The 27,216-nt window shown below is 40.1% G+C and overlaps 2 protein-coding genes across 4 annotated transcripts in view; one reads left to right on the top strand and one right to left on the bottom strand.

Annotated features, from left to right (window-relative positions):
- The window catches only part of LOC134207911 (uncharacterized), a 38,148-nt gene extending 26,508 nt beyond the window's left edge, over positions 1–11,640 (bottom strand). The window contains exon 1 of one of the 2 annotated variants that reach the window (XM_062683976.1): positions 11,405–11,640. The gene's annotated coding sequence lies outside the window, so the exon portion shown is untranslated. The remainder of the gene's footprint in view (positions 1–11,404) is intronic. The other variant, XM_062683977.1, reaches the window with a different exon arrangement.
- Positions 11,641–11,869: 229 nt separating this feature from the next.
- LOC134217728 (paired box protein Pax-6) lies at positions 11,870–13,487 on the top strand. 2 transcript variants are annotated; one of them, XM_062696541.1, is made up of 5 exons: positions 11,870–11,918; positions 12,140–12,592; positions 12,654–12,873; positions 12,937–13,077; positions 13,174–13,487. In XM_062696541.1, the coding sequence occupies exons 2-5, from the start codon at positions 12,152–12,154 to the stop codon at positions 13,272–13,274; spliced, it is 903 nt and encodes a 300-aa protein (XP_062552525.1). In that variant the 5' UTR covers positions 11,870–11,918; positions 12,140–12,151; the 3' UTR covers positions 13,275–13,487. The 2 variants fall into 2 exon arrangements, with proteins under 2 accessions (XP_062552525.1, XP_062552533.1); XM_062696549.1 differs by having other exon boundaries at positions 13,177–13,487.
- The last annotated feature ends 13,729 nt before the right edge of the window (positions 13,488–27,216 follow it).

The raw sequence follows: 27,216 nt of genomic DNA on the forward strand, positions 1-27,216 counted from the left end.
CAGGGCATCAAATACAGTCGCCCCTCCACATCTCGATATTGAAGGGACCATCGAGATAGAAGATCGAGGAATGGAAGGAAAATTGAAATGGGTACTAGATTCAAAAAAAGTTCGTTGCTATGAAAAACGACAACAAATCAAATGTCGTTTCCTGTTGTTGATGTGTTTGTTATTGCCTAAAGATGGTCTAGTAGTCTAAAAACTTGAACATATCGACATGAGGAGAGTGAATCCTGAACAAAATATGATCAGAACACATCGAGATAGGGAGATATCAAAAGAAGGAGGTTATCGAGATGTAGGAAGCAAAAATGTGTGTAGATTGAAGGGACCGAGCAAACCATCGACATAGAGAGAGATATCGAGATATGGAGCATCGAAATGTAGAGAGTTGACTGTAGTACCGCATAAGAGGGCGGCCCATAAAAAAATAAAAATCAAAATTAATTGCATATTATTCGGCAACTCGGCCGTACGAAAACCATTTTTTTGTTAAATATCTTGGCTGTGCATCGAATTGTTTATTGAACGAGAGGATCGCACTCCATGCCCTCAACAACGGGCACTCGCTTGACTGTGGACATACAACATTAAAGCACATGTGGCGATTGGACAAATCAAGTATCTTGCAAAAAAAAAACTAACCGCGGTGGAGGTTGGTACTCGGATTCGGATGGCTTTTCCGCAAACGTGACCTTTGAGTGGTCTTGTTGTGTAGGGGTTATCACGCCTATCTAGAGAGTAGGAGGTTGAGGGTTCAAGTCCCTCCAAGACACGTGGATTCTTTTTCGCAAGTTTCATATCAATTTGTCCATTTTCGAAACATGTGCTGTGCATATGCACAAGATATTTAACAACAAAAAAAAATACTGAGATCGTAAAAAATTGGGATTTTATTGTTGCGATCTCAATTTATTAATTTCAGACAAAAATAATCCGAGAGGAGGCGACCTATTTTTAAAAATAATTGTATCGGCTTAATTCAATTTTAAATATGAATATCGAACGCCCAAATGAAAAAAATAGCACAAAAATCTTAAAGTGGATTTATTAGAACAATTAAAAAACATTACAAACAAACAATTAAAAAAGATTACTTCTGCGTAGGTTAAACCGCATTTTACAATACATTATTCCCTAGAAAAAATCTAGGCGTTTTTTTTTAGGAAATTCCTTTTGACAATCCAATGTTGATTCTTCAGGGATTCATCTGGAAGATCCTTAAGGAATTCTGCTAGAAACTCCTTCGGAAATCCCTTTAGCAATTCTCTCTGAAACTCCTTTAGTAATACTTTTCGAAAATCCGCTCGGGCTCTCCTTCGGAACATCCATTAATAATTCATTTGTGACATCCTCCAAAAATGCTTCCCGGGTAGAAGCCATGAACAGAATATCTAAACATGATATGGTTTTGATTGATATAAGAGATAAAAGAACTGGCAACAATATCAATAATTTGCACCGAAATATCATTTGAACATCAAGATATGCTATGGATAAGAACAAACTAATGGCACATGATATTGATCACTTCTTACAAATAGCACATCTTGATCTCCTCATGATATTTTAGTGCAAAATATTGATATTGTCGTGTGATCTTTTATCTCTTATATCAATCATGTCAATATCTCATTTTGCTATCTTATCAACATTTGATATTAATGAGTTGTTTTCGTCTACTCGGGTTTCGGGAGCTCCCCCAGGAGTACCAAATAGTTTTCAAAAAAAAAACCGTCTGTAATTCCTTGGAGATTCTTTTAGGAATACCTTCGGAAAAGCCCTTGTAAAGTTTCTTCGGGAAATCTTCTGAAAATTCTTCTTTGGACTTTCGAATGTCGAAATTTTCTTTTACAAATTCTTTCATAAATTCCTTTGGAAATTCCTTTTGTAATTTGTTTACGACATTGCGCTGAATACTGAGGAGAAATGCAGCCTTTTCGCTAAACACTTCTCAAGTGTATTCTCGAGCTATTCGCCTTCTCAGGATGACACTGATAGAGCTGTGAGTGGAGTACCTAGTAATGTAGTGGATGTGGACGTCTTTGATATAGACGTTCAAATGGTTCTGTCAGCGATAAGTCAGACCAAATCATCATTTTCTCCTGGACTTAGCGTTCTTCCATCGGCCGTGCTGAAGAAATGCTCTGATATTCTAGCTGTTCCACTTGGTCTACTATTCAACCTATCACTCCAGCAGAGTAAATTTCCTGTGCAGTGGAAATGCTCTACTATGTTCCCAGTTTTCAAGAAAGGCGACAAACGTGATGTGAAAAACTACCGTGGCATTACATCACTCGGAGTGAAGTCGAAAGTGTTCGAGTCGCTGATGAACGATAGAATGTTCGCTTCCTGCAAAAATTACATCAGCCCCTATCAGCATGGTTTCTTTCCCGGCCGCTCTGTGGAAACGAATCTTACCAGTTTTACTTCGTTTTGCATGGAGAACATGTGTAAAAAAATCCAAATAGATACCGTTTACACCGATCTAAAATCTGCCTTCGACAAAGTTAATCATGACTTGCTGCTTGCAAAACTAGAAAAAATGGGCTGTTCTTCTGCTTTATGCACTTGGCTCAGATCATATCTGGTTGGACGCCAAATGTCGGTAAGTATTGGAAACAATTCGTCCGACTGTTTCTCGAACCTTTCTGGAGTTCCACAAGGTAGCACCCTTGGACCATTGCTATTCTCGCTTTTTATAAACGATGTAACCCTTATACTGCAACGTGGAGGTATGCTGCTGTTGTTTGCCGATGACCTTAAAATGTATGTAATTGTCCGAGACCTCACTGACTGCTATGAGCTACAGAACCTTCTCGAAATCTTCCATGACTGGTGTACTCGGAATATGATGGTTCTGAGCATTCCGAAGTGCTGTGTCATAAGTTTCCGACGAACGACTAATTTCATCCAGTTTGACTACAGTAATGCTGGTTCTCAACTTCAACGGGTTGATCACGTTAAAGACCTAGGTATTGTTTTGGATGAAAAGCTTACCTGTAGCCGCCACTTCTCAAATACCATCGATAGAGCCAATCGCCAGCTTGGGTTCATGTTTAAAATCTCCAATGAGTTCCAAGATCCGTTGTGTTTCAAAGCACTGTACTGCTCTCTGATACGCTCAATACTAGAGTTTGCATCTGTTGTTTGGAATCCCTACCAGGCTGTATGGAGTGACCGGTTCGAAGCTGTCCAAAGAAGATTTGTCAGATATGCCTTGCGTCACCTTCCGTCACTCCTTCCATTGAACTTGCCTGCTTACGCTGATCGCTGTCGTATACTCGGGTTGGATACTCTAGCCAAGCGGAGGAATGTGGCTCAGTGTGTCTTCATTGCCAAGCTTTTATTATCTGAATACGATGCTCCTAAGCTGCTGTCGAGGATCAGTTTATACGCACCTGTCCGGACGCTTCGAGCGCAAGCGCTGCTCCACGAGGAGCCACAAGCTACTAACTATGCTGCAAACAGTTCCATTGTCGCCATGATCCATCGCTTCAACGAAGTGTCCGATGAATTTGATTTCAACATTTCTACATCCAGATTTCGCTGCCGCTTGCTGAGCCGTCTTTAATGTTTTTATTGTTTGACCACCATTAGATTTAAGAATTTCATGTAGACAACACAGTCCGATGAATAAAAAACAAATACAATGGATACTCCTAGAGCTTCTTCCTAAAATCATCTAGAGGCAATTCCAAATGAACTACTGGCTAAATTTGTCAAGAAATGGAATTTTTAGTGTGGCAATTTCCCTAAAAAATAATTAAAAAATAATCCTTAGAATAATTTCCGGAAGAATTCTTTACGGAACTTACTAAGGTTTATAGAAATTTCCGAAGCAATTTGTGGGAAGTAAGTGAAATTCGAAAGAAACTCCTTTAGGAGTTTCTGAATTCATTTGCGAACGATTTTTCAAATGAAGTCCTGTTAGAATTTTCAAAAGGAATTCCTGGAATAGGTTTTGATGGAATATTATGGATTTTTTAATGGGTAAATCAAATAAAAAAAAAATAGATGACTTACCGAATTTATTCCTGGAGGGTTTTCCAATTGAATTGTTCAAAGAATTTACAAAAAAAAAATATCTGGAGGGTTTTCCAAAGAACTTCTGGATAAATTTATGAAATAACACCAGGACGATTTTTCAAGATTTTTTTCAGAAATTTCTGAAGAAACTCCTGGATCAAATAGAAGTTTGATAATGGATAATGGTTGTATTCTCGATATTTTGGGGGTTTCTTGGTTTGCAATCTTAATTTCAGTGTTAAAATAGGGTTTTGTATTACTTCTGTACTGGACTAGTTCTGACCTTATAGTTTTTACTGCTGACGCCAAAATATGAAATTGCTCAAATTGTCAAAATTGCTTGTGGGCCAACATTACACAAAACTATGGCAACGCCAGCGCTACAGCTTTATAATTTGAAATGTTCTGAAAAATAATAAGTCCATAATATTCAACTGATTCTATTATGTTGAAATTTTTAACAAAGTTCAGTAAATAAAATGCGAAAACGGTAGTCACAGCGTTGGAAACAGTTACTGTCAAAAATATGTATAGCAAATGCAGCTGTCTTGTTGTTATCAAAATATTTTAGCGAATCTACAGTATTGATGTTGAAGCATTCTGTCATCGCCAGGCATTGAAAAAAATCAGATCATGAGTAAAAATTGACTAAATTCATACCAACTTGATGCACTACTGCGGCCTAATCGCTGATGCTTTCTAGATCGTTGAAATTTGGCGTTCGTTGATTCTATGTTTAAAGATCTTCATCGCTCACCAATGGGAGACAACTGAGCGAGGCAAATCACTTGGTAACCTAACAATGAGTGTTGTTACCACGCGCTGTTAGAAAAATCTTTTCAGGCATTAGGAAAATTAAGTCCGATATGAGAATGGAACTCTTATACACTGCATGGGAGGCTTTGATAGTTTCTCTGCTCCATCCCAGCTACTTGAAAGCAGAGTGAATAAAGCAGAACACAATATGTGTTTTGGTTTTATTCTAGTAGAGCGAGCGTAACACAAATGCTCCAATCGTAGCTTCCCTGGATACCATACCAAGTTTGGCTTGGCGAACTCTGTTGCTCGTTGTTTACGCAGCAACAATCGCTCATAATCATTGTTTGGTATCCAGCTGAGCAAGGCTGTTCACTCACTGGCTTAGGATGCTATGATTCAATTAGATCAATGCTCGTCCACTTCACTCACGCTTTCAATGCCTGGTCATCGCTACATTGCGGTACGAAAGTCTATTTCAAATCCCAACTCTTGGTTCTTACTTACTTACTTATGGATCCTGTACACCTCCGGTGGTGCAAAGGGCCGACTTGAAAGATCTCCATCCTGAGCGATGCCCGGCTATCGCTTTAACCTGTTGCCAGGTTAGATTTCGGTCGACTTCTTTTATTTCTTTATTGAGGCTTCGCCGCCATGAGCCTCTGGGTCTGCCTCTGCTGCGATGTCCCGCTGGGTTCCAGTCTAATGCTTGCTTACAGATTTCGTTTCCGCCCCTACGTAGAGTGTGGCCGACCCAGCCCCACTTCCGATCCAGAATTTCTGTTGTTATCGGCCTCTGGTGACGATGGAGCTCGTTGTTTGAGATCCAGTTGTGAGGCCACCAGGCCCGAATTATATACCGCAGGCATCTGTTAATGAACACCTGCAGCCGTTGAGTGTTCTCCACTGATACACACCATGTTTCGCTAGCGTATAACAGCACAGATTTCACGTTAGAGTTGAAAATTCGTATTTTGGTGCGTTCACTTATCTGCCTGTTTTTCCAGATATTTCTTAAACTCGCAAAGGCAGCCCTTGCTTTCTTGATCCGTGCGCCTATGTCGATCTTGGTACCGCCGTCTGACGCCATTTGGCTACCAAGATATTGGAAGCTTTCAACATTCTCCACTGGTTGCCCGGCTACTGTGAAACTGGAAGGAGTCACCGTGTTTACATCCAACGATTTGGTTTTGTTGACGTTGATGACTAAACCTGCCGAGGAGGAGCGATCGGCAAGGTCGTTGAGCTTACTCTGCATATCAGAGCGCCGTTGCGCGAGGAGTGCAACGTCATCCGCCAATTCGAAGTCGTTTAGGTGCTCCATGGTTATAGGCTGCCATAACAGCCCGCGGTTTGGTTCACGGTCAATCGCATCTACCAGAATCTCATCGATTACGATGAGGAACAGTAACGGTGATAGAATACATCCTTGCCTCACACCAGCTACGACCCGGATAGGGTCGGACAGGACCCCATTGTGCAGCACTCTACACGAAAAGGCCTCGTACTGTGCTTCGATGAGGCCGATGATTTTCTCAGGAACCCCTTGCGTCTCAGGGCGCCCCACATATTCTCGTGATTGAGACGGTCGAAAGCTTTTTCGTAGTCAATGAATACCAAGTAAAGGGACTCTTGGAATTCGTTAACCTGCTCCAAAATGATGCGGAGCGTGACAATATGGTCCACACAGGATCTTCCGGCACGGAATCCGGCTTGCTGCCGCCGGAGAGTCGCATCGATCTTCTCCTGAATCCGGGCTAGGATAATTTTACACAGAACTTTGAGAACGGTACACAGCAACATAATGCCTCGCCAGTTATCGCATACAGTCAGGTCACCCTTTTTGGGCACCTTCACTAAGATACCTTGCATCCAGTCGACCGGGAAAGTTGCGGTGTCCCAGATATTACGAAATAAACGATGCAGTAGTTGAGCGGATGTCATGGGGTCAGCTTTGAGCATCTCGGCTGATATGCGGTCGACCCCTGGGGCTTTATTCGATTTCATGCTTTGGATGGCTGTTTGAATCTCTAGCAGTGATGGAGCTTCGGTATTGACACGTGTTATACGTCGGATCCTAGGCAGATCATGTCGAGTTGGTGATGGCCTCTCTGGCATTGTAAAAAGTTGTTCGAAGTGCTCGAACCAGCGTTTCAGCTGGTCAGTTGGGTCGGTAAATAACTGATCATTCGCGTATTTCACAGGCATCGTTGCATTCATCTTCGCCCCGCTTAAGCGTCGTGAGATATCGTAGAGGAGGCGAATGTCCCCGGTTGCGGCGGCTCTCTCTCCTTCGTCGGCCAGAGAGTCTGCCCACGCTCGCTTGTCCCGTCGACATGAGCGTTTTACTTCCTTCTCAAGAGCCGTGTATCGTTGACGGGCTAAGACTTTGGCTCCTCTGGTTTTCGATCGCTCTATCGCGGCTTTGGCTTCTCTTCGCTCCTCTATCTTCCTCCAGGTCTCATCGGTGATCCATTGTTTTCTCTGGGTGCGTAGTTCGCCCAGATTGTTCTCGCTGGTGGCGATGAAGGCATTCTTGATGGCGGTCCATTGGTCTTCCACGCTGCCACCTTCCGGAATATCTGCAGCACGCGTCTCCAGTTCTTCAACGAAGGACCGTTTCACCGTGGCATCTTCCAGTCGGCGTGTGTTGAATCGTCGTCCAACTCTTTCCTCCTGCCGACGAATCCGCGCAATGCGCAGGCGTATTTCGCCGATGAGGAGGTGATGATCAGACGCGATATCGGCACTACGTTTATTCCGTACATCAAGAAGGCTCCGTTTCCATTTTCGGCTGATGCAGATGTGGTCGATTTGATTTTCTGTAAAGCCGTCACGGGAGACCCACGTGACCTTGTGAACCGGTCGATGAGGGAAGAGCGACCCCCGATCACCATGTCGTTATTACCACAAAATTCTGCGAACAGCTCTCCGTTTTCGCTCATTTCTCCGAGACCATGGCGTCCCATAATGCGCTCATGGTTCGAGTTGTCGGATCCGATCTTCGCATTGAAGTCGCCCAAACAGATCTTGATATCACCCTTCGGAATTCTATCTACGACGGCATTGAGTTGACTGTAGAAGTTCTCTTTGTCTTGCAGATCGGCAGCATCGGTTGGCGCATAACATTGGATTATAGTAAGGTTTCGGACCCGTGTTCTAAATCTGGCAACGATTATCCTTTCACTTATAGGTTCCCACTTCATAAGCGCAGAGTGTGCCTGAGCGCTTAGCAGGAAGCCAACTCCGCGATGCCGGGGAGCGTGTTCACCTCGTAAACCAGAGTATAGCAGAACTTGTCCCGACGGCGTTCTGTGTTCTCCAAAGTTTGGCCAACGGACTTCACTCAGTCCCAGGATCTCAAGCTTCATGCGGCGTGCCTCATTGGCAAGTTGTGCCAATTTACCCTGCTGGGCTAGGGTTAAAACGTTCCATGTTCCTATTCGTGTCCGTTGTTTCGCGCTAAGAGTCGACGCCGTAAAATCAGTCCGTATTCTTTCATTATCGGATTCTCGAACAAATTGATGTTTCGGGAACAGTAGGTTGTTGGCCCAAGGTTCCCTATCCACCGGGATGGGGCTGCCATCTTAGGTATAGCTTCCGGGGAATAGCATTTCATACTCAGCCGCTGGATGCCAGAACAGACGCTGTTGGAGCCGCACCTCCTTGGTGGACAGACGCTCGATCAGTCGGGTCAAATTTGTTTAAAGTCCCACCCAACACCAGGACTAGGCTAGTGCGCTTTGAGCGGCACACGGTCGCTTTGATAGGGCCTGCTTGGGGACACATGCAGCTTTTTATAGAAGTTCAACAGAGCCCACTGTCGAACCCCACCACATCCTAGGCAGACCCCACAGTACGCACCCTCTCACTCTAGCTGATGTCAGAAGGACAACAGTGCCCAGGCTGCACTACCAGCTAAGTACGCAACCCTTAGCTGGCGGTCAATTGTCATCGGAAGACCCGTGGAAGCGTGAGTATTGGAACTTGTGAGGACCAGAGCTATGTTAGGCGCCCCTTCCCGGATGTCAACTCACCATTTCGCAGCCCCAACTCTTGGTTCCCTGTCGAATTTTGATTACCCCGATCTATTACGGAGCAGAAGCTATAAATGAACGATGATCAAGCTCGATGAAAATTTGACTCAAAACGTTTATGAACATTCATTGAACCGAATCATGAAAGTCAAAGGAAAAACAAAATAATTCGAGTGCGACATGTGGAGTTTATTCTTTCCGTATGCAAGCGGGATCCTCTTGGACATCTAACGCCTTGAAAGTTGACTTCATGTGACTGACAACATATTGTCCGATTGCTTTGATTGCTAATAATTTGACTATAAATTGTGGTTCGCATTAGGCCTACTTCGATCGTCCCAAAACAATTGAAACTATTGAATATCGGTTGTATCGCTAGTCAAGTTGAAAACCGAAATAGGGGGCATATTGAAATTGGATTTTTCTCGCAATCCGTACGTTAAACCAAACTTCGCTAGTAGTGCACTAGTCTAATTAGGCTCTAATTAGACTAGCGCGCCACTAGCGGAATTAGGTTTAACGTACGGATTGCGAGAAATATCCAACTTTGCTAGTCCCCTATTTCGGTTTTCAACTTAATTGAGTATATATTGTCGGCGTAGCACCAAGTTAGAATTTGGAAGTAGGGACTTCCGAACCGAACTTTCTACCGAAGTTTTATCTGTTAAATTAAATGATGCTCATCCTTATTTGAATCCAGCGCGCTACTACCGAATTTGGGTGATTTGTCTGCATTTCTAGAAAAAAAACATCTTCGGTAGAAAATGTCGTCTAACTTTGCACCGGATAGACAATATAGTAAACGGCGTGGGCTGTTTCACTGCCACACACTACCGATGGCTCTTTGGCTATGCCAAGAATATTGTAGAACTCAAAGCATTAAAAGTGAACGTAGGAAAATACTACAGGGTAGCGTGTGTTTGTCTGTGCTGGGGTCGTTACATGACAAACGAACAGACACAACCAGTATTGAGAAATGTCATGGGATTGTAATTGCTGATTTGCAAATATCTTTTTTATCAAAAGGTTTAATCTATTTTCAATTTTGATGAATCTGCAACCCATGGAGGATCCTATAACTTGGTCTTACAGATCTATTTTAATCGTTATTAATGAGATATTCGGCCCTCGTCAGGAAAAAATATATTCAAAATACAAAGTGTGCATGATAGCGAATGTCATTCGACACTGATTTGGCTCTTGTGTCACCCATTCCAGATATAGAACAGTGACCTGTGACACAAAGTTATGGAATCCTTAAGGGGTTAAATGGTCATAAAAATTCCGGAAAAGAAAGTATTTAAAAAAGTTATTGGTAAATTATTTACATCATCAACGGTGAGTTGTGAATGGGCTTTCCGGTCAAATTTTTTTTTCTCTTTTCTCTCGAGCCGTCAAAAAACTTACTTTTTGCGGAAAGATGATCTGTAATCATAAAAGTAATCGATTAAGCCAATTAAAAAATATTGTTGGAAAGCCAATTCAGATCTTCGATATGGGGCTAAACATCGTTTGCCTTTATTTCATGTTTGCTTATCACAATAAATTGTCTCCCCTTGATCATACGATGATCATCCCACAGATAAATTTCCTGGTAATTATTTTGATTAAAAATTATTTCAAATGTTATGACTGTTTATCTGTAGTCATATTTCAGTAATAATTAAAACAATCAAAACTACTATCGACATGCATCATATCACACATAAAATTAAAATTTACTGATACTACAAAAAACACACAAATTTAAAAATCACATTACTTTCCAAACATTCATTAGTAAATCATTAAATATACAATGATTGACGTTACAACCAAAAACGACAATATAACGTGAGGGTGGGTGGTGCATGCTCCGACTGCCAACATCGATCCCATCTCTGTGGGCATCCATCGCTGTCACAACACGCACTCTCCGCTCGCTCTCATATCGCCGTCATTGGCCATTGTCTTGGCACCATCACAATGTGTACCATTCTTCTCCTGCGTTCGAGCGCAAAAATCAATACTAGACCAGCCGGATGATGGCCCTACACAATCAATGTAACCCGAATCCGCCATTGTTGGTGGCGCATAGTTTGCCAGAATAATTAATTATAGCACAGAATCGTCATAGAATACAGTGTGTCACACTTATTTCGGATACGATCGCTAGAAAACTCCGTTCCGTGGCCAGAAAGTATAGCAAAAATATATACACGAGAATTGATAGTATCGATTTGTTTTAATTCAAAACTACAGGGTAGAATTTTCAGAATCACAACGAAACTATATTTCTTTCTTTTCTGGAGTTCTGTTTGGAATCGGTCAAATTTACACCAGATTGCTCACATTCGACCGATTCTGCAAGATTTGTTTTGCACTAAATAAAAAACTAGATCTAATGATAAATTAGGTTTATCCCTTCCTTCGTTAACGCTGCGATCCAAGTAAACCGAGAAGATTGCGATGATGATGGCTTCTTCTTGGTTGTTGCTTGGCTTGCTGCGCGTTCCGAACCTCCACCTCTATGGAGTAGGGAGAAAATTTTTCACGTCCATTGGGGACGGGATTTTGCAATCGCAATTGTCCACTAAACCTGCCTCGGATTCCACGATTCAATATGCACTTCCGCTGCCTCGGATCCTCAGTCACGATTTGCACCACTTTTCAGTTCACTTGCACCGATTCTGCACAGGGATTTTTGTCCGGATAAAAACTTTTATCTTCTCAACTCGGGACAGCTTCCGTCTTTCTGTCTTGTCGCCTCGCAAACCCGATTCAGTTTGACTGGAGAAAAAATTTCACTCGCTCTTCTTCGGTCGTTCGTCGCCCTTTTCCATTGTGGTATCTTCTTTCTCGACCGCTGTATGAAATGCGCCCGTCGTTTGGCGAAAGTTTGCCATACAAAACACTGGAAGTGGGAACGGAATGGATGGAAAGAGCAAGTGAGAAGCAAACAATGCTAGCTGTCAAAGATACAGTGAGCATGTGCTATATGTTACACATGCGCTGGGCTGCTTCGATCGTGGGAAGTGGGAGAAGCGCGCTTGCAAACATTTCGCTTGTAGTACTCCTGGAGGTAGGCAGCACATTCGCAGCTTGCTTTTGCACAAGGTAAGTCGCACGTGTTTCGAATAAAATTATCTTTATTAGTTTCAAAATTCACACATGAGATGCCTTTTCTTTTGATTTGGAGAGTATTCTAAATACATTGAATAAAGTACGCATGCAGTTTCCAAGACTTTACATGAACTCTTTTTCGCTTTTCCTGAAAAATCGATTTGTTCGTTCAACCGTTAATAATTTGAAAATTTTCCGTCGCGTGTACTGCGTAGAATCTAAAAAAGATGTTGTGCGAATCATACGTTCTTTCGCAGCAAACAATGCAAATCCAGAGCAACATCCAGAGCGTCAATTCAATCTTCGGTTGCAACGCGTCCGGCCACAGCGGCATTAACCAGCTGGGGGGTGTTTACGTCAATGGGCGTCCCCTGCCGGACTCGACGCGCCAGAAGATTGTCGAACTGGCTCACTCCGGGGCAAGGCCGTGCGACATTTCGCGCATCCTCCAGGTGTCCAATGGATGCGTGAGTAAGATACTCGGCCGGTACTACGAAACGGGCTCCATCAAACCGAGAGCCATCGGCGGGAGCAAACCGCGGGTTGCCACGGCCTCCGTAGTTTCAAAGATCTCCGACTACAAGGCCGAGTGTCCCAGTATCTTTGCATGGGAAATTCGCGACAGACTTCTCTCCGAAGGTGTATGCAACAATGACAACATACCAAGCGTAAGATAATTATCAAAAATAATTTGTAGTCATGACTTTTAAGATCTTTTACGCTTCTCAGGTCTCATCAATCAACCGAGTGCTGCGCAATCTGGCATCCAACAAGGAAACTTCCACACCAAGCAATGATACGGTTTACGAGAAGATTAAATTGTTCAACAATACGAGTGGTCACTGGACCTGGTGCCAAAACATCGGAGGCGGCCAGTTCAACTTTTCATCCCATCCCATTTCTCATCTCTCGTTGAAAAGTCCGACGGATACTCAACAACCCAAACCAGGTACGCAATGGCCCCTCGAAATCAATCAATTCCAACCGCAATAACCCCCCTCTTAATCATCAGCAACACACGGCTTGGAGGAAATGAGCGACAAGTACTCCTCCGAGGACGACGAAGACTCGGAGCTGCGGCTCAAGCTCAAGCGCAAACTGCAACGCAATCGCACTTCATTTACCAACGAACAGATTGAAAACTTGGAACGAGGTAACTAGGCTATGCCGGGGCGGCCATTTGCTACGCCGGCCGGGAATTGCGATGGGAAATTTTTGTTTTAACTTACGACTCCACTCTTACACCAAGCAGAATTCGAGCGGACCCACTATCCGGACGTGTTCGCGAGGGAACGGCTCTCGGAGCGGATCCAGCTGCCGGAGGCCAGGATACAGGTAACTGTGTGGTAACGCAGGTAAATTGACAAACTTTCAACTGTGATATTTTATGGCAAACTGGCAAACATCTTCGTAAATGTATTTTTGGGATACCATGAGATTTGGGTATGGGGATTTTCTTTTCTTTCTATTCCACAGGTGTATCGATTCGTCACCAGAGCCAAAGGTGGAGTATTCTTTGGCCGAATGAATACAAAACAGAAATACATGATCGAGTTTTTAAAAGCCTTATTTTGAACTCATTTAAATAAAAAGAAATCATTAAGGAGATCAGCACGATTTATAGTAGGAGGTCTGGTTCAAAGGATATCCTTAATTCGTAATTCGTATTCGTAAATAATCCGGAGGAACATTGATCATTTTTTAATTGTTTTGTGAGTATTTCCCCTGTAAGCAAAATCATAGCTTTTTTCATATTTTTAAAACGAGCACTGCCACATATAGATAATTTTTGATAATTTTAAACTTGATTTCAAAATGTTTTTTGTCGAGTTTTTTTATTTTTCAATTCGGGGTAACTTTTAGCCTTTATCAATCATTTATCTATAGAGAAAGCGTATGCAAACGCCTTAAGGTAGGCAATTATAGTTGGAATCTCTTAGGTGCCGGCCAGAGTAGACGCGTCTACGCGACGTCGCGCGAAAACTACACTCGAAAGAATAACAATCAATAATAATGAGCTGTCAAATCGTATGGACGCTTCGCTTCGCATCGCATTTCGCGTCTACTCTGACCCTTGCGCTGAAGCGATGCACATTGATTATTTCAAGAAAGACATCATCACCACAAGTGGAATGTGGATCAAATTTCAGCACAAAACTACATGCCCTGTACGAGTGGCATTTTACGTAAAACTTTGCCCAACTCAAGGTGAAACTCTTTGAATTTCAGTTGAGTGTGTTCTTCATTTGTACGTGAATCAACTAACTTAGATAACGACATTGCCACAGATGACAACGTCTCATCCAGTATGTCGTTAGAACAAGAGTGATTGAGAGAGTTACCCGTTGATGGTGTGTCAGGAACTACGAGGCTCTGGATAAGATTTTTAAATTTTGTATAAATATGACAAAACTTAGTTACTATGACTTACATAGTTACTTCGTTTTCTTCCAAATCTTCAGATCGTTCGGGTTTCTTCAAAGAAGTCGCTGCATATCGATCTCCAATTGTTACAGTATACGCGGTCCGAGCACATGCCGGGAGAAAAAAGCTCATACACGAAAAAAAATCGTCATAATGGTTGTATTTGGCAAAACTTATACCACAGACAAACAGACGTAACACTAAGAAAATTCCCATCGACCATGAGCTCAACGGTAGTTTTAAATTCAACTGCTTGCGAGTTTCACATCCAGGGGCGCGCGCATCGTTTACCTTTGTATTTGACATCTCACACTAGCGCCTTCTGTTGACATTGTCGTACTAAACTGTGTTTCGTACAACATGCACGTTAGATGGTGGTAAAATAACTGGGCGATGGATTTTGAAACAAATTGTTCTAGCTGTTACGTCTGTTTGTCTGTGCTTATACATTTTCGCCATTGCGTTATGGATATGAACCATATGAGTTATTGCAATGAAGGTTATTAACATCACCTTAACGTTATCATAACATAAAAGATAGCTGACACTTGACAAAACAGTGAATATATTTGAACAGAACGGGTTACGAGGTGTTTTCAAATCAAAGGAAAATAGAGCATGACATGGAGAAATCAATCTTCTTCAAATGAACTTGAATGGAGAAAGCCAAATAGACAGCGTTGAAATGGTGATACAAAAACAAGAAGGAAACAAAACGGAGAAATCAGCAGTTGAAGGAGAAGCTGAAAATTCATCAAAACGCGATCACATGGTGAGCCATTCATAATTGAGTTCAATTACTTTACTTCTACTTTTGCCCTAATAAATATGCAATCAACGAAGGAGTAAGGTAATCAACGAAGATACATTTTCACATTAAGAATTGCTACAACTGTGGTCGCAATTCTGATTTTCAGTTTAATATGGATGGACACTCAATAATGTCAACACGAGGATGACATTTATTTTATTTTAATAATTGCATTATTCCTAGAGGTTGAAGTGGGACACAAAAATCTTGGGGTTGTATACAAGACACGACCGCTCGACGTAAACTACGTAAAACCAAATACAGTAAACTGAACAAATCATTCAGCTCTATATAGAAGAGATGGAACCATCCCACCGACACTACTACCTAGTTACAGCAGACCCTTCCACTTTGCGAGGGAGTAGAGACTCCACTGTCTAGTAGCTGGACCACCCCATTTATACACCCCAGTTCAATAATTGATAATACCCCAAAAAGTAGACAATTACCAAGGATTGGAACACGCTGTATAGTGGATGCGTGAATGATGCATGAAAGAACTAAAATTTTCAATAGTTTAGCGTTGGTAATCAATAGTTCCAATACTACTAGCAAAATGGTGGAGAGTTTGCGAATCGATTGATATATAAATCTTTAAAATCCATTGAAAGGTAAATGTCGTCGGATAAATAAGGGTGCGATAGCGTTTACCGTTTCGATAGCAGAATGTGCTTCAACTGTAATTAATCAATTCGGGTAAGTACAACATAATACAATAAAGTTCTTCAAGCTTACAATACGGTGGACCTTTCCATGTGGGCACCCTGTCGAACGACTTTACCCTCTACGTTGCGGAAGACCTAAGTATTATCTAGCTATTAAACTGTTTTATGATTTTGATTATTTTCTCTTACTTTTCACTATTTCAGGAATCTCGCGGACCAACAGACGGACTGGACGGAGTGTGTATTGGAACCCTACGGAATCACGGATTTGTACAATGAGCCTAGTTTAATCTATCCTCTAATTACCTCGAATCTTTCAATTTCAACTGTCCCGGTCCCGAGTTGAACACTACGAAACTTCCGCCCAGCGCTGTTTCACAGTTTCCAATAAACAACAAATTTCACTGCTTTAATTTTACACTAGGGATTTATAGAAATTTAAGTATACGTATGACTTTACACGTGCGGCCTGTAAAGAGGTTGACACCAAAAGAAAATGTCGTTTTGCCGGTTGATCGGACGTTGCCCTGCTGTCACTCCTTTCCCCGCGACGCTTTAGTTGATTGAGATTCTCACGTCCGAATGTGTGAGTGGCGATAAAAGGAAAACAAATACTCCTAGATGGTGCAACTCAGCAAAGATTGGGTAAAAAAGAGTATATTTCCATATATTTTTTGACTCTTTTGAAATCATTGTGATGACCCGATCATTTTTGAGGTTATGAGCAGAAGGAAAACAAACATGTTTTTACACATGACGAATTGCACATTAGTGTGCGACCGCTAAACGTCACTCATCTCTATTGACGTGTACTGCGGCAACGACTTGACGCCTCGCCGTACTCTTTACCGACCGCTGTGGGCAAGGTGGCCAGCTTGACGATTTCTGTATTGACAGTAAAGTACCTATTAATGTTACAAATCTTATATGATCTCGTGACGGTCCTTAATTTGTAAATTTGCGTTTTACACCCTGTATTCGAGTCTTCCCCTTAGACGTAGTTTACGTCAATAATTTCAAAAGAAGAATCATTTTAAAGGCAGTAGCAAAAATGAATATTGCCCGACAAGCTTAGCTGAACTGACTTAATTTCATATCTATATGAGACATAACAATGGAATGAAAGTTTCATTTTAAGAATCTGCTGCGCCTACTTAAATGAAAGTAAAAAATAAGTGTTTCTTTGATTAAACTTGCGAAAACATCACATAACTTCATAACAACATAATTACATAAATTAATATTTAAATCAATTAAAGGCGATAAATTGACACTAAGAATCGTCTCAAACAAATGATTACATTGTCTCAAATGATGATTACATTGCTACAGTGAGTACTTTTATCAATTTTAAAAAACAAGAGATCATGGGCGCATTAAGTTATGTAAAAGTTTATAGTTTTAGAGGTTTTAAGAGATAGGGAAAGATCGAAAAATCTTAAAGGAAATGTTGGGAAAAGATAAAGTCCTTTTCGGTCTAATCTGACCTACCTTAAATTAAAAAGCTAACTACAAGCCTTATTATTTTCTAATATTAGACTAATCAAAAGATCAGAGAATACCAAAAATATTGGGAAACAAAACAAACGGGCAAATATATTTGAACACTGTGTATCACTGTGTATCAACTACATATATGAGTTAAAAATTTAAATTAGAATACAATCAATTACCATCAGCGTATATGGGTCCGTGCTTTTAAGTTTATGGGAACTTAATATTTGTTAATTCAATATGCATACTGGCAACACAGCTGATACGATATTGAAATCAAATCAGCTGAATTATTTAAATTGGTCACTTTTCATTAGATTCATAAACATCTCGTATGGCTCAGGCAGCAGATGAGCACTCCAGAGATAAACGACGAGACACCCTCAGTTCGAGACCCAAAGAAATCTAATTTATAAACTGGGTGGGAGGAGACCCAACAAACATTCACTAGTTGAACTAACATCAGTGTGATGATTTAATTCAGCGCTGTGTTGAATTATGTCTGTACTATTTCTTATCACAACTTCTGTTCAAGCTTTGTTCACACAATTTTGGCGAAGTTATACAACTATAATATCTCATTTTGAAAAACAACTTTATTAACTGATTCGTTAAACCTTTAATAAGAATTTTACTAAGCCTCAATTCAGCTACATACATGTGAATTCTTCGAAAATAATAACGCATAGAAGCATCAGTAAGATCTCCAATGAACGTATTTTGAAGCAATTGCTATTTTCATATAATCATTTTAAAATTTTCCTAAATCGGGTCTCGAACTGCTGTCATTTGATCATCCGCCGGTAACGTTGTCATCCGCGCCATCCTTGATTTGTTAGATATGGCTCACTCAATGCATAACATAAATAATCTTATTGCTGAATATGAATCATAATTGGACTCTTATTCAATAAGTCGATCTGTCAAACTACAGTTTGTTAATAACTGAACAAGATTTTTATTTCAACCATTGTTCAGCCAGTCATAACCATCGCACACTAGGAAAAATACGTAAAAATAATGTCGATAAACGATAAAATAAAATCCGTCCTCAATGCTATTTATGAATTTATGAAAATACAGTAGACGTTCGGTAACTGCAAGTCATTTAACTGCAATGCTTTTTAACTGCAATTCGATAGTTGCAACAATTTTGCAGTTATCGGACCGGTAAACTTCAAACTGATGTCAGACTCAATGACAGCTGCATTGCACTGGACATATAGATGCACTTTTATTGCATCTAACGTCGATTGACAACCGTTTGACGTCCAGAATGCATTGCAGTTATCGAACGGCATTCGTTAACTGAAAAGTGAACATTTTGCAGTTATCGAACGGCTACTGTAAAATCAATGTATATTCGGCCTTCCTCAGAATCTCTTGATAATCGGTTGCGATATGATTGTCAAATGCTAAGATTATTCCCATTTCGCCGCAATATAGATCAACATCCATGCGATAATATTGGGATTCCACACATCAAAGATTCAATAATTTCCCGATGTTATTCAACGGCGTTATGTCCGGCTTTTAGTAAATTTCGTTAGTTAGTAAAAAATTAGTTCAGCATGAATGCATGATTTTTTTTTATTGCTCCAGCTGTTTTGTTCGTTATAATCTCCGACACTTTAATAAATCACGAAAATAAAAAGCATGTCTTGAAAATAAATCTTTATTTTTCTATAAATCAAATTTCCCAAATCCAGATCTTCTCTCAAACTGAAAAATCATGATTTTTCCCACTGTGCGATAGATCAGATAAATGTGAAATCCAATGGTTAAGAAAGAAGGACAAAGGTTAAGAAGGATGTCTAATGCCTGCTTATATTAACTTACTATTCAAACTCAATTCGACCACCCTTTCAGAGCATCACACAAGGGGTGGGACGCTGAGCACAATGTTCCAAGCACACTTTTTCGCCATGTGTCGGAACACTATTCACCAACAAGGAACAATAAATTAATAAATTGTGGCACAGTGTGGCACACTTTCGACATTGACATTGGCAGAATGTCAGAAATCGGCAACCTTGCCAACTACTGTCATTCTTTTCCAGGGATGCCAGATAATATTTTCAAATGTCTTCACAGTCGTTTAAAAATGTCTTCAAATGTCTTCAATATTAAAATTATAATTATCAGCTATAAATTTCAAAATCCAATAGGTTTGTGACTTCCATCATCTCCTTGTTTTACTAATCTGGAAACATGTTTATTTTTTAACATTCAAATTGCCAAGAGAATGTTCTTTAAAATTTTCCCGAGATAGCGTATAACGAGTTTTGGATTTGCTACTGAGTCTTTGATTAAATTTTTACCGGATTTCTTAACTGAATTTCCGCACGATTTTTTTTTAAGAAGAATGACTTGCAGTGATTAAAAATTTACTGTGAAATACTTGAAGAAACATCCAGAGAATTTTCTGAAGGAACTTCCAGATAAATTTCTGGAGCAACTTCCGGATAAACTCCTGATGGATCCTTATGCGAATTTCTTCTGGATGGAGCTTCTAATTACTTCTGGAAGATTCCTGAAGAAATTTCCCGAGGAATCGGAAAAAAAATCTGAAGGAACTTCAGAAGATATTGCTGGAGGAACTCGTGAAGACACTTGAGAAGAAATTCCTGTAGAAACTTCGGGATGAATTCCGGAGAGATTTTCTGGAGTAATTCCTGAAGGATTTTCCTGATGAATTTTTGAATATTCCTGAGGAATTACAAAAGAAATTTCTGAAAAAAAAAACTTCTGGAGGAATTCTTGAAGGTAGTGCTGGATGAATTCTTGGAGGAGCTTCTTGAGGTATTGCTGTAGAATTTTTCAAGAAATCCCGAAAAATCATAGAGAAATTCAATAGTATATCAATAGCATTCTTGAATAATCTTTCAGCAACATACTTGGAGAATCTTCCAGAGGAATTCCTGGAGAAACTTCCGAAGCAGTTCATGGAGGAACTTCTGGAGAGATCCTTGTAGGAGCTTCCGCAGGAATTCCTGGAAGAACTTTTGGAAAAACTCCTGGAAGAACTTCCACAAGAATTCATAGAAGAACTGCTATAGGATTTCTTGAAGGAACTATCGGAGTATCTTTCGAAGGAATTCTTCTGGGCGATTTTGCGGAGGAAGAAGGACATGTTTGTTCATTCCAAAGGAATTTCTTGAGGATTTTTATGAGAAATCCCTGGAACTTCCGGACGAATTCCTGGAGAAACTTCAGGAGGAATTTCAGTAAGTATACCAGAACAATTTTTTGAGAAATCCATAGAGATAATTTTCAGTTGGTCGACGGTACAGCAGCAGTGCCTTTACTCTGTTTTGTTCACTCCGAGGCAGCTAAAGTAAGCTGTGACGAAACGCACGCATGGAGAAAACAAAATTGCGCAATAAAATCCTATTCGACTAGATGCTGATGTCATATATTAGAAATTTAGAGACAGTACTCGTCGATAGAAAACTCATCCGCACGCGATGGCATATGAGCAAATCAAACCACCTTCTTTTTGCAAGAGGAGATATATCAGCTTCCACACTGATATTCTTTCCTCCCCCTTCATACGGGTTGGCAGAAGGAAGGTCAGTCTATACCATAACAAATAGGTATTTCCCTCCGTTCGCTTTCAAATCGACTTCTATAAAAACATTCTTCATGCCTGCCGTATCCTAACCAGTGGTGGAAATACTCGCTTCACGAGTAAGAAAAGAGTGTAATTGGGCCTACAAAAAATGGCACACTCACGCGAACCTATTGCCTGCATTTTTCTGGTGCTTGCTTTGTTCGCGAGTACGGGCAGAGCAAAGTAAAATAGCAGGGCAGTATTTTGTTCGGGAGTAAAAATCACGGTTGCGAGTATTTGTGGTAAATTTCACTTGTGATAAACACAATAACTATAAACAAAGGTGTTCCTGCTCGAACACCTCGAACATCCGTGATAAACATGTTCCGAAGTTGTTTTATGACATTTTGCAAATTAACCCGAATGACTCGCGAATTTTACGAACATTTTTCGGGGTTCGTTTTTCTATTTTCTCTGCGAGTAGGGGAACTGGGGGTAGGACGCCCACGTTAAGGAAAATGCCATTTTTATCAATGAAAACCACCATTTCAGCCAGTTTTCATCAGCGCATACTGAAGAACAGCATATCTGCGACTGACTACCGATAACAGATATCTAATTGTCCATTTTATTGCACAGAAATTTGATTTTTAAAAAGCACCCGAAAAAAAATGATTTTGAAACCATGCGGGGTGAGATGCGCCAGTGGATGGGTTAAAACGCGCATGTGCTTATCGTACTGATTTTCATTTTAATTGCCTACATTAAGGCAATTAACCGAATGTTTCAGCTGTTTCGGTCATACGAAATGAGCATGGGCGTAATGCCCCACACCGACCTCAGAAGTTTGAAGGCCCATAAAATCGTTTTAAAACCATTTTTGACGACGATTTCGTGTGGAACATAAAGAACACGAGTAAGCAGCATGGCTCATGGCTCAATTATTAATTTATCAATGTATAACAGCGACAGAAAGACTAAATTCCACCGAGCTAGAATTGCATCAAAACACGCAAAAATCGTTTTTTCGAGTTTTTCATGTATAACTAGAGAAAAATCATGAAATATATGTATCCAATGGCAATATTTTTCATTGCTTTATCATATAGACTATTGAAAATAATCAAAATGGGGATATTTAACCTTATTCAGGGGTGGCGCGTTTTAACCCCTATGGGCGTGCTACCCCCACTTCCCCTAATAGGTAGGCAAGAAAAAGGCAAAACAAGTGTTCGCGATTTTGCATTGCCTACTTCTCGTTTTGTGAGCAAGGTTCACAGATTTCCACCACTGATCCTAACCAAACTGTCATCGGGAGTTTTTTTTAACCAGCGCACAACTCAAAGCTAAGTGCGTATTATAGATAGTGGAATATATAGATGAGCGAAGATAAATCCACTGTCTCCAAACGAACTGTCAAACGTGTCTCCAAACGAGCATGACGTCACGATTTCAATGGAAACGTTAAGGGCTGTGACGTCATATGCGCGTGTGCACGGGCAAAAAAATCGACTCAGCCATGCTTTCGCTCATCTATAGATTCTACTATCTATAGTGCGTATGAGGTCTAATGTGAATGCTTTTTAATGTTTGAGATTCTATGCCCGAGACAAAGACTATTATAAATTTTGTAATATTTTGACAGAAGGAAGGTCGTGTGATATGTGCCATCACAAATATTGCCCTCCGCTCGCTTTCAAATCGACTTCTATAAAAACATTCTTCATGCCTGCCGTATCCTAACGGAACTATCAATTCTATACTTTCGCCTCTAATTCTATCATGAACATGTACGTCTAATTTTGGGAGATGATATTAGTATTTCCATATCATAATAAAATTGTATTTTTTTTGCTGGCTTATTGATTTTCTTCAAGTATCTTCAAATAAGTAAATATGTCTTCAAATATTTTGAAAAGTCTTTAAAATGTCTTCACGAAATAAATGTCTTCACAGAGATTCAAATGTCTTCAAATTGAAGACATGTCTTCAAAACTGGCATCTAACCGCTTTTTCCAAACATGTAAAGTAAACATCCCATTGTTAAATTTTTTGTTTCTTTAGACATGAACAGCTTAGTTTTTCGGAGCAAATCATTTGTTTTTATGCGAACCAGATGCATAAATTTATTGAGACTGATGGCACCCGATATCAAAACGATCAAAATTATGATTCTATCTGTTGGTGGTTTTAGCTTGCATGGGCGAAAGGATTCGACAGATCAGCGAGAAGATCATTGATTCTAGAGCAGACCGGAAATCTTAAATCTTTGGCAAACTCCTGTTCTATTCGCAATTTGAAAATGAAGTTCCCTGAAAAGTTATTTCATTTCTCGAGTTTCACACGCGAAGAAAGTAAAATAGTTGGAAATACCATTGATTTTGCCGGCCGTTGCTGAACTAAATCAGCAGCCAGGATGATGGTCTGCTTAAAAATGGGTCCATTAAGGGCCGATGTCCACGTAGCGGTTTTTTACGCTGCGTGCACGCCGCGTTCACGCAAGGTACCCAGCGTCAAATGGAGTAATGCACACGTAACCGTGTGCACGACTACATTTGATGCTGGGTACCTTGCGTGGACGCGGCGTGCACGCAGGTTGAAAAAACGCTACGTGGGCATCGGCCCTAAGACGGTGCGAGGAGGCGCTAGTTCAATTACTTCCGACACTGCAGTTCATGATGAATTATTTTCGCAAATATCCAAAAGGCGTTGATATAATTTTGAAGCGCCTTTCGGACGATATGAACAAAAGATATTTCAGTTACTAGATAAAGATTGTCGCTGTCGTCGCTGTCCGGAACATCTTTTGCTGGCGAGGATAGGGGAGCTAAATGTCAAAGAAGAAAAATCCATACGATTTGACAGGTATGTACCACACATGTTTCGGACAGCAGAACAAAGGGAACAGAAGCGACAATCTTTATCTAGTAACTAAAATATCTTTTATATGAACATTTTCACCTCTTCCCCTCCGATTAATTCGGCATCTTCATTAGAAAAGAGTAAAACCGCTTTTGTAAACAAAAGCTTCTTCCGTCACTGGTGGGCTAATGTCTGCGCACCAATGCAATCCTGCGCCATTTAATGAAATGATAGAATACGCTGCTGCCATTCGATTGCGTGTGTGAGCCCACAAGCAACGAGAGAAACACTTCTCTACAAAAGCAATATCGTCCTTTTGAAACGTTGGAGCCGAACTGGAGTGGTGAAAATTAGCCACCCTATAACCAGAGACCGGCGGAGTGAAAAACTGTCGAAATGGCAACGTATGAAAATGCATGAAATCGTGAAAATAATACTGGCACCACTTGAACTTTTTGCTTGCTTCTTATGGATGCAAAAAGTAAACAAGTCGAATTGGAACCGCTTTTGACGGTTCGATTGGAAACAAGATGGCGTCTTCGCCGATCTCTTATTGTAGTATTTCTAGTGAAAATTAGATTTTGTTTTCTATTTGTTTCTTTCTATTGACAGAAGTCTAATGTTTATGTTCGAACAGCGTTGCCAAACTTTGTCGCTTTATCAGTCAGTACTTTTGTCAATCACAAAATGTGGCACATTGCGGCACACCGTGGCGCAAAAATTTAAATGAACACAATTCGAATTGTGCTCAGCGACCCACCCCTTGGCATCACATCATAGTCGAACAGAGAACTTTAAAAATCATTAGTTCAGTACATTGTTAAACTTCCCCAATGTGCTGAAATGTGATAAAGCGAAAACGTAAGTTCGACTTCAAATAAAGGTAGTAAACAAATAAATAGGCCATGTCGAATATTAGTTTGATTGAATGCTGAAATGAAATCTGTCTAGCAAATTATTCAGCATCCATTTTATTCAGCTATGAAGATCACTAATAAACAATAATTCAACCTAGATGCTTATTTGTGGCTTGTCGTTGTTTGTTGGGGAATGCATAAATATAGCATAATGAAATAGGAGACAAAGTTTCCAATTCTTATTTTGATTTTTCTTTTTGCATATCGATTATAATTATCATTAAAAATCCGAAGAAATCATGGGCACTAAAAATAGCTATTGGAGACAAAATGTTATACCTATGCTTTCTTAATGCATTAGCAGTGCGATAAACGGGCTGTCATCTTTGGCAGGATTACTTCACTGCACTGAAATAGCATTAGTAATGCTAAATGTAGATGCTTTCATCATCAGCATCATATTGGCACGCTATTTCGCCTTTTGCAGCATTTAATTATAGCATTATATTGTCATACAGATCTAATTAGCTTTAAAAGCATGCATTATAATTTGATATAATATTGTATTAAAGCCATTTTATAATGCTTATGGTTACTTGGGTAGTTTCGAACAGTTTCGACTGTAATGTTTTTTTTTTGCGTTTGTACATTTTGTCCCACTGTGTACCAAGTACAGCTGCTTGCGTAATCCTTTGAGACGGTATGAAACGCAACAGTTTCAATAACGGTACTCACAGTAGCTCACATTAGTCTTGCGGCATTTTGACAGTCACTCAGCTACCCAAAATAACAGTAAAATATCGCAGAGCGCAGAGATCCGGAGATATCCCACTCAGAGAGTATGTAATTAAGAGTGGCGACGCTGTCAGAATTGGAACAAAATTCATCTGTCATTCCCATACAAAATCGTGTTCCAAACGAGCAGGAGACCTGTCAAATGCGGCACATGTCGCCACTCTTAATTACATACACTCTGATCCCACTCACACAGTGTTATGTCCAAACACTCTCATACGATTCGAAATATTGACAATATTCAAATAAGTCAATTTGACAATGTTGTAAAATTATTTGCACCAGTGCTGTGTGAGTAAAGGCTGTGAGTAAAGATTATTGTCAAACAATCGAATTGTTGCAGACACCAATGCAATCATGATTTCTCAAAAATGTTTTGAAATAAGTAAAATGCAATCAAAATTATAGGTTTCTATAATTCAACTCATTCAAGTTCTTGATGATGATTTAATAACTTTAATAGATTAGATGTTGAAAATCAGGTTGTTTCACTTCCGGATGGTGCGAATAGAATCGATTTGGTTGTTAAACTGAAGCCAAAATTGTCTGATGTGCCGAAGCCATAAACATTGAAGATTGTGGTTATGTTCGTTTCAGATGTTATATTGAGAAGTGCTGTTATTATTTGGGAAAAACCCTTGGGGTTGTATACAAGACACGACCGCTCGACGTAAACTACGTAAAACCAAATACAGTAGACTGAACAAATCATTCCGCTCTATATAGAAGAGGAGGAACCATCCCACCGACACTACAACCCAGTTTCAGCAGACCCTCCCACTATGTGAAGGAGTAGGAACTCCCCTGTCTAGCAGCTGGACCACCCCATTCATACACCCCATACCATAATTGATAATAGCCTAAAAGTAGGCAATTACCATGGATTGGAACACGCTGTATAGGGGATGCATGATGCACGAAAGAACTAGAATTTTCAATAGTTTAGCGTTGGTAATCAAAAATTTAAATACTACTGGCAAATTGGTGGAAAGTTTGCGAATCGATTGATATATAAATCATTAAAATCCATTGAAAGATAAAGGACCTTTTAATGATACAAATCTTACATTATTTCGTGACGGTCCCCAATTATGAAAATTTTTATTTGTCACCCTGTATCCCAGTCTTCCCCTTAGACGTAGTTCACGTCAAAATAAAAATAAAAATAAACTTAGTTTCAATTTTGTTTTTTTTTGTAACAAATATTCATATTATTTTTCGAGCGGAAAATTAGTATGAATGCATTTAAAAAGTACTCGTTACGATTTTTCAATTATTTCGAAAGGATTCAATATCCAGACAACCACACATCGCATAAGAATGCACGATCAAAATCGTTTACCGATCCAAGTTTCATCAGATTCGCATTGTTGTGCAAAGCTCATCAGTTTATTTATAAATTTTCCCGCACAGTAGGCTATTTTACGAGTTTATTCCAGCTTCATTTGTTGACATCGCATATTCCTGCAATCAAACTCACATGAAATCGGATTATCTGTCAAACAGAGTTTGTTATCACAAACTACATCGCAATGCATAACGAACAAACTCGCATAAAAATCGTGCACATCGCATACACTTCCGTGCAACGTCGGATAAGAAATACACTTATATCGCCTCCACTTTTGTACGTAAAAAGTGTTTTCGCGACTGGTAAGCGATGAAATTTGTGCGCATAAGCATCGCATAACAGAAAAACAATTCTATTATGCATGCATTCTGGTTGTCTGCGTATATTCAATTTCGAAAGGTTCAACAGCTGGTTGGAGCAGGAATGTATGTAAACCATCGTAAAGTCATATAGAGTTTCGCGCATTTGTGCGCCCTCATG

Source organism: Armigeres subalbatus, chromosome 1 (genome assembly GCF_024139115.2).
Source record: "Armigeres subalbatus isolate Guangzhou_Male chromosome 1, GZ_Asu_2, whole genome shotgun sequence".
NCBI lineage: Eukaryota > Metazoa > Arthropoda > Insecta > Diptera > Culicidae > Armigeres > Armigeres subalbatus.

Excerpts from the sequence above, each read along its gene's own strand:
- LOC134217728 (XM_062696541.1), top strand. The coding sequence starts at position 12,152 with ATGTTGTGCGAATCATACGTTCTTTCGCAGCAAACAATGCAAATCCAG. Across the intron at positions 12,874-12,936 it reads TACTCAACAACCCAAACCAG|CAACACACGGCTTGGAGGAA; the intron begins GTACGCAATGGC and ends CTTAATCATCAG. Across the intron at positions 13,078-13,173 it reads GATTGAAAACTTGGAACGAG|CAGAATTCGAGCGGACCCAC; the intron begins GTAACTAGGCTA and ends TCTTACACCAAG.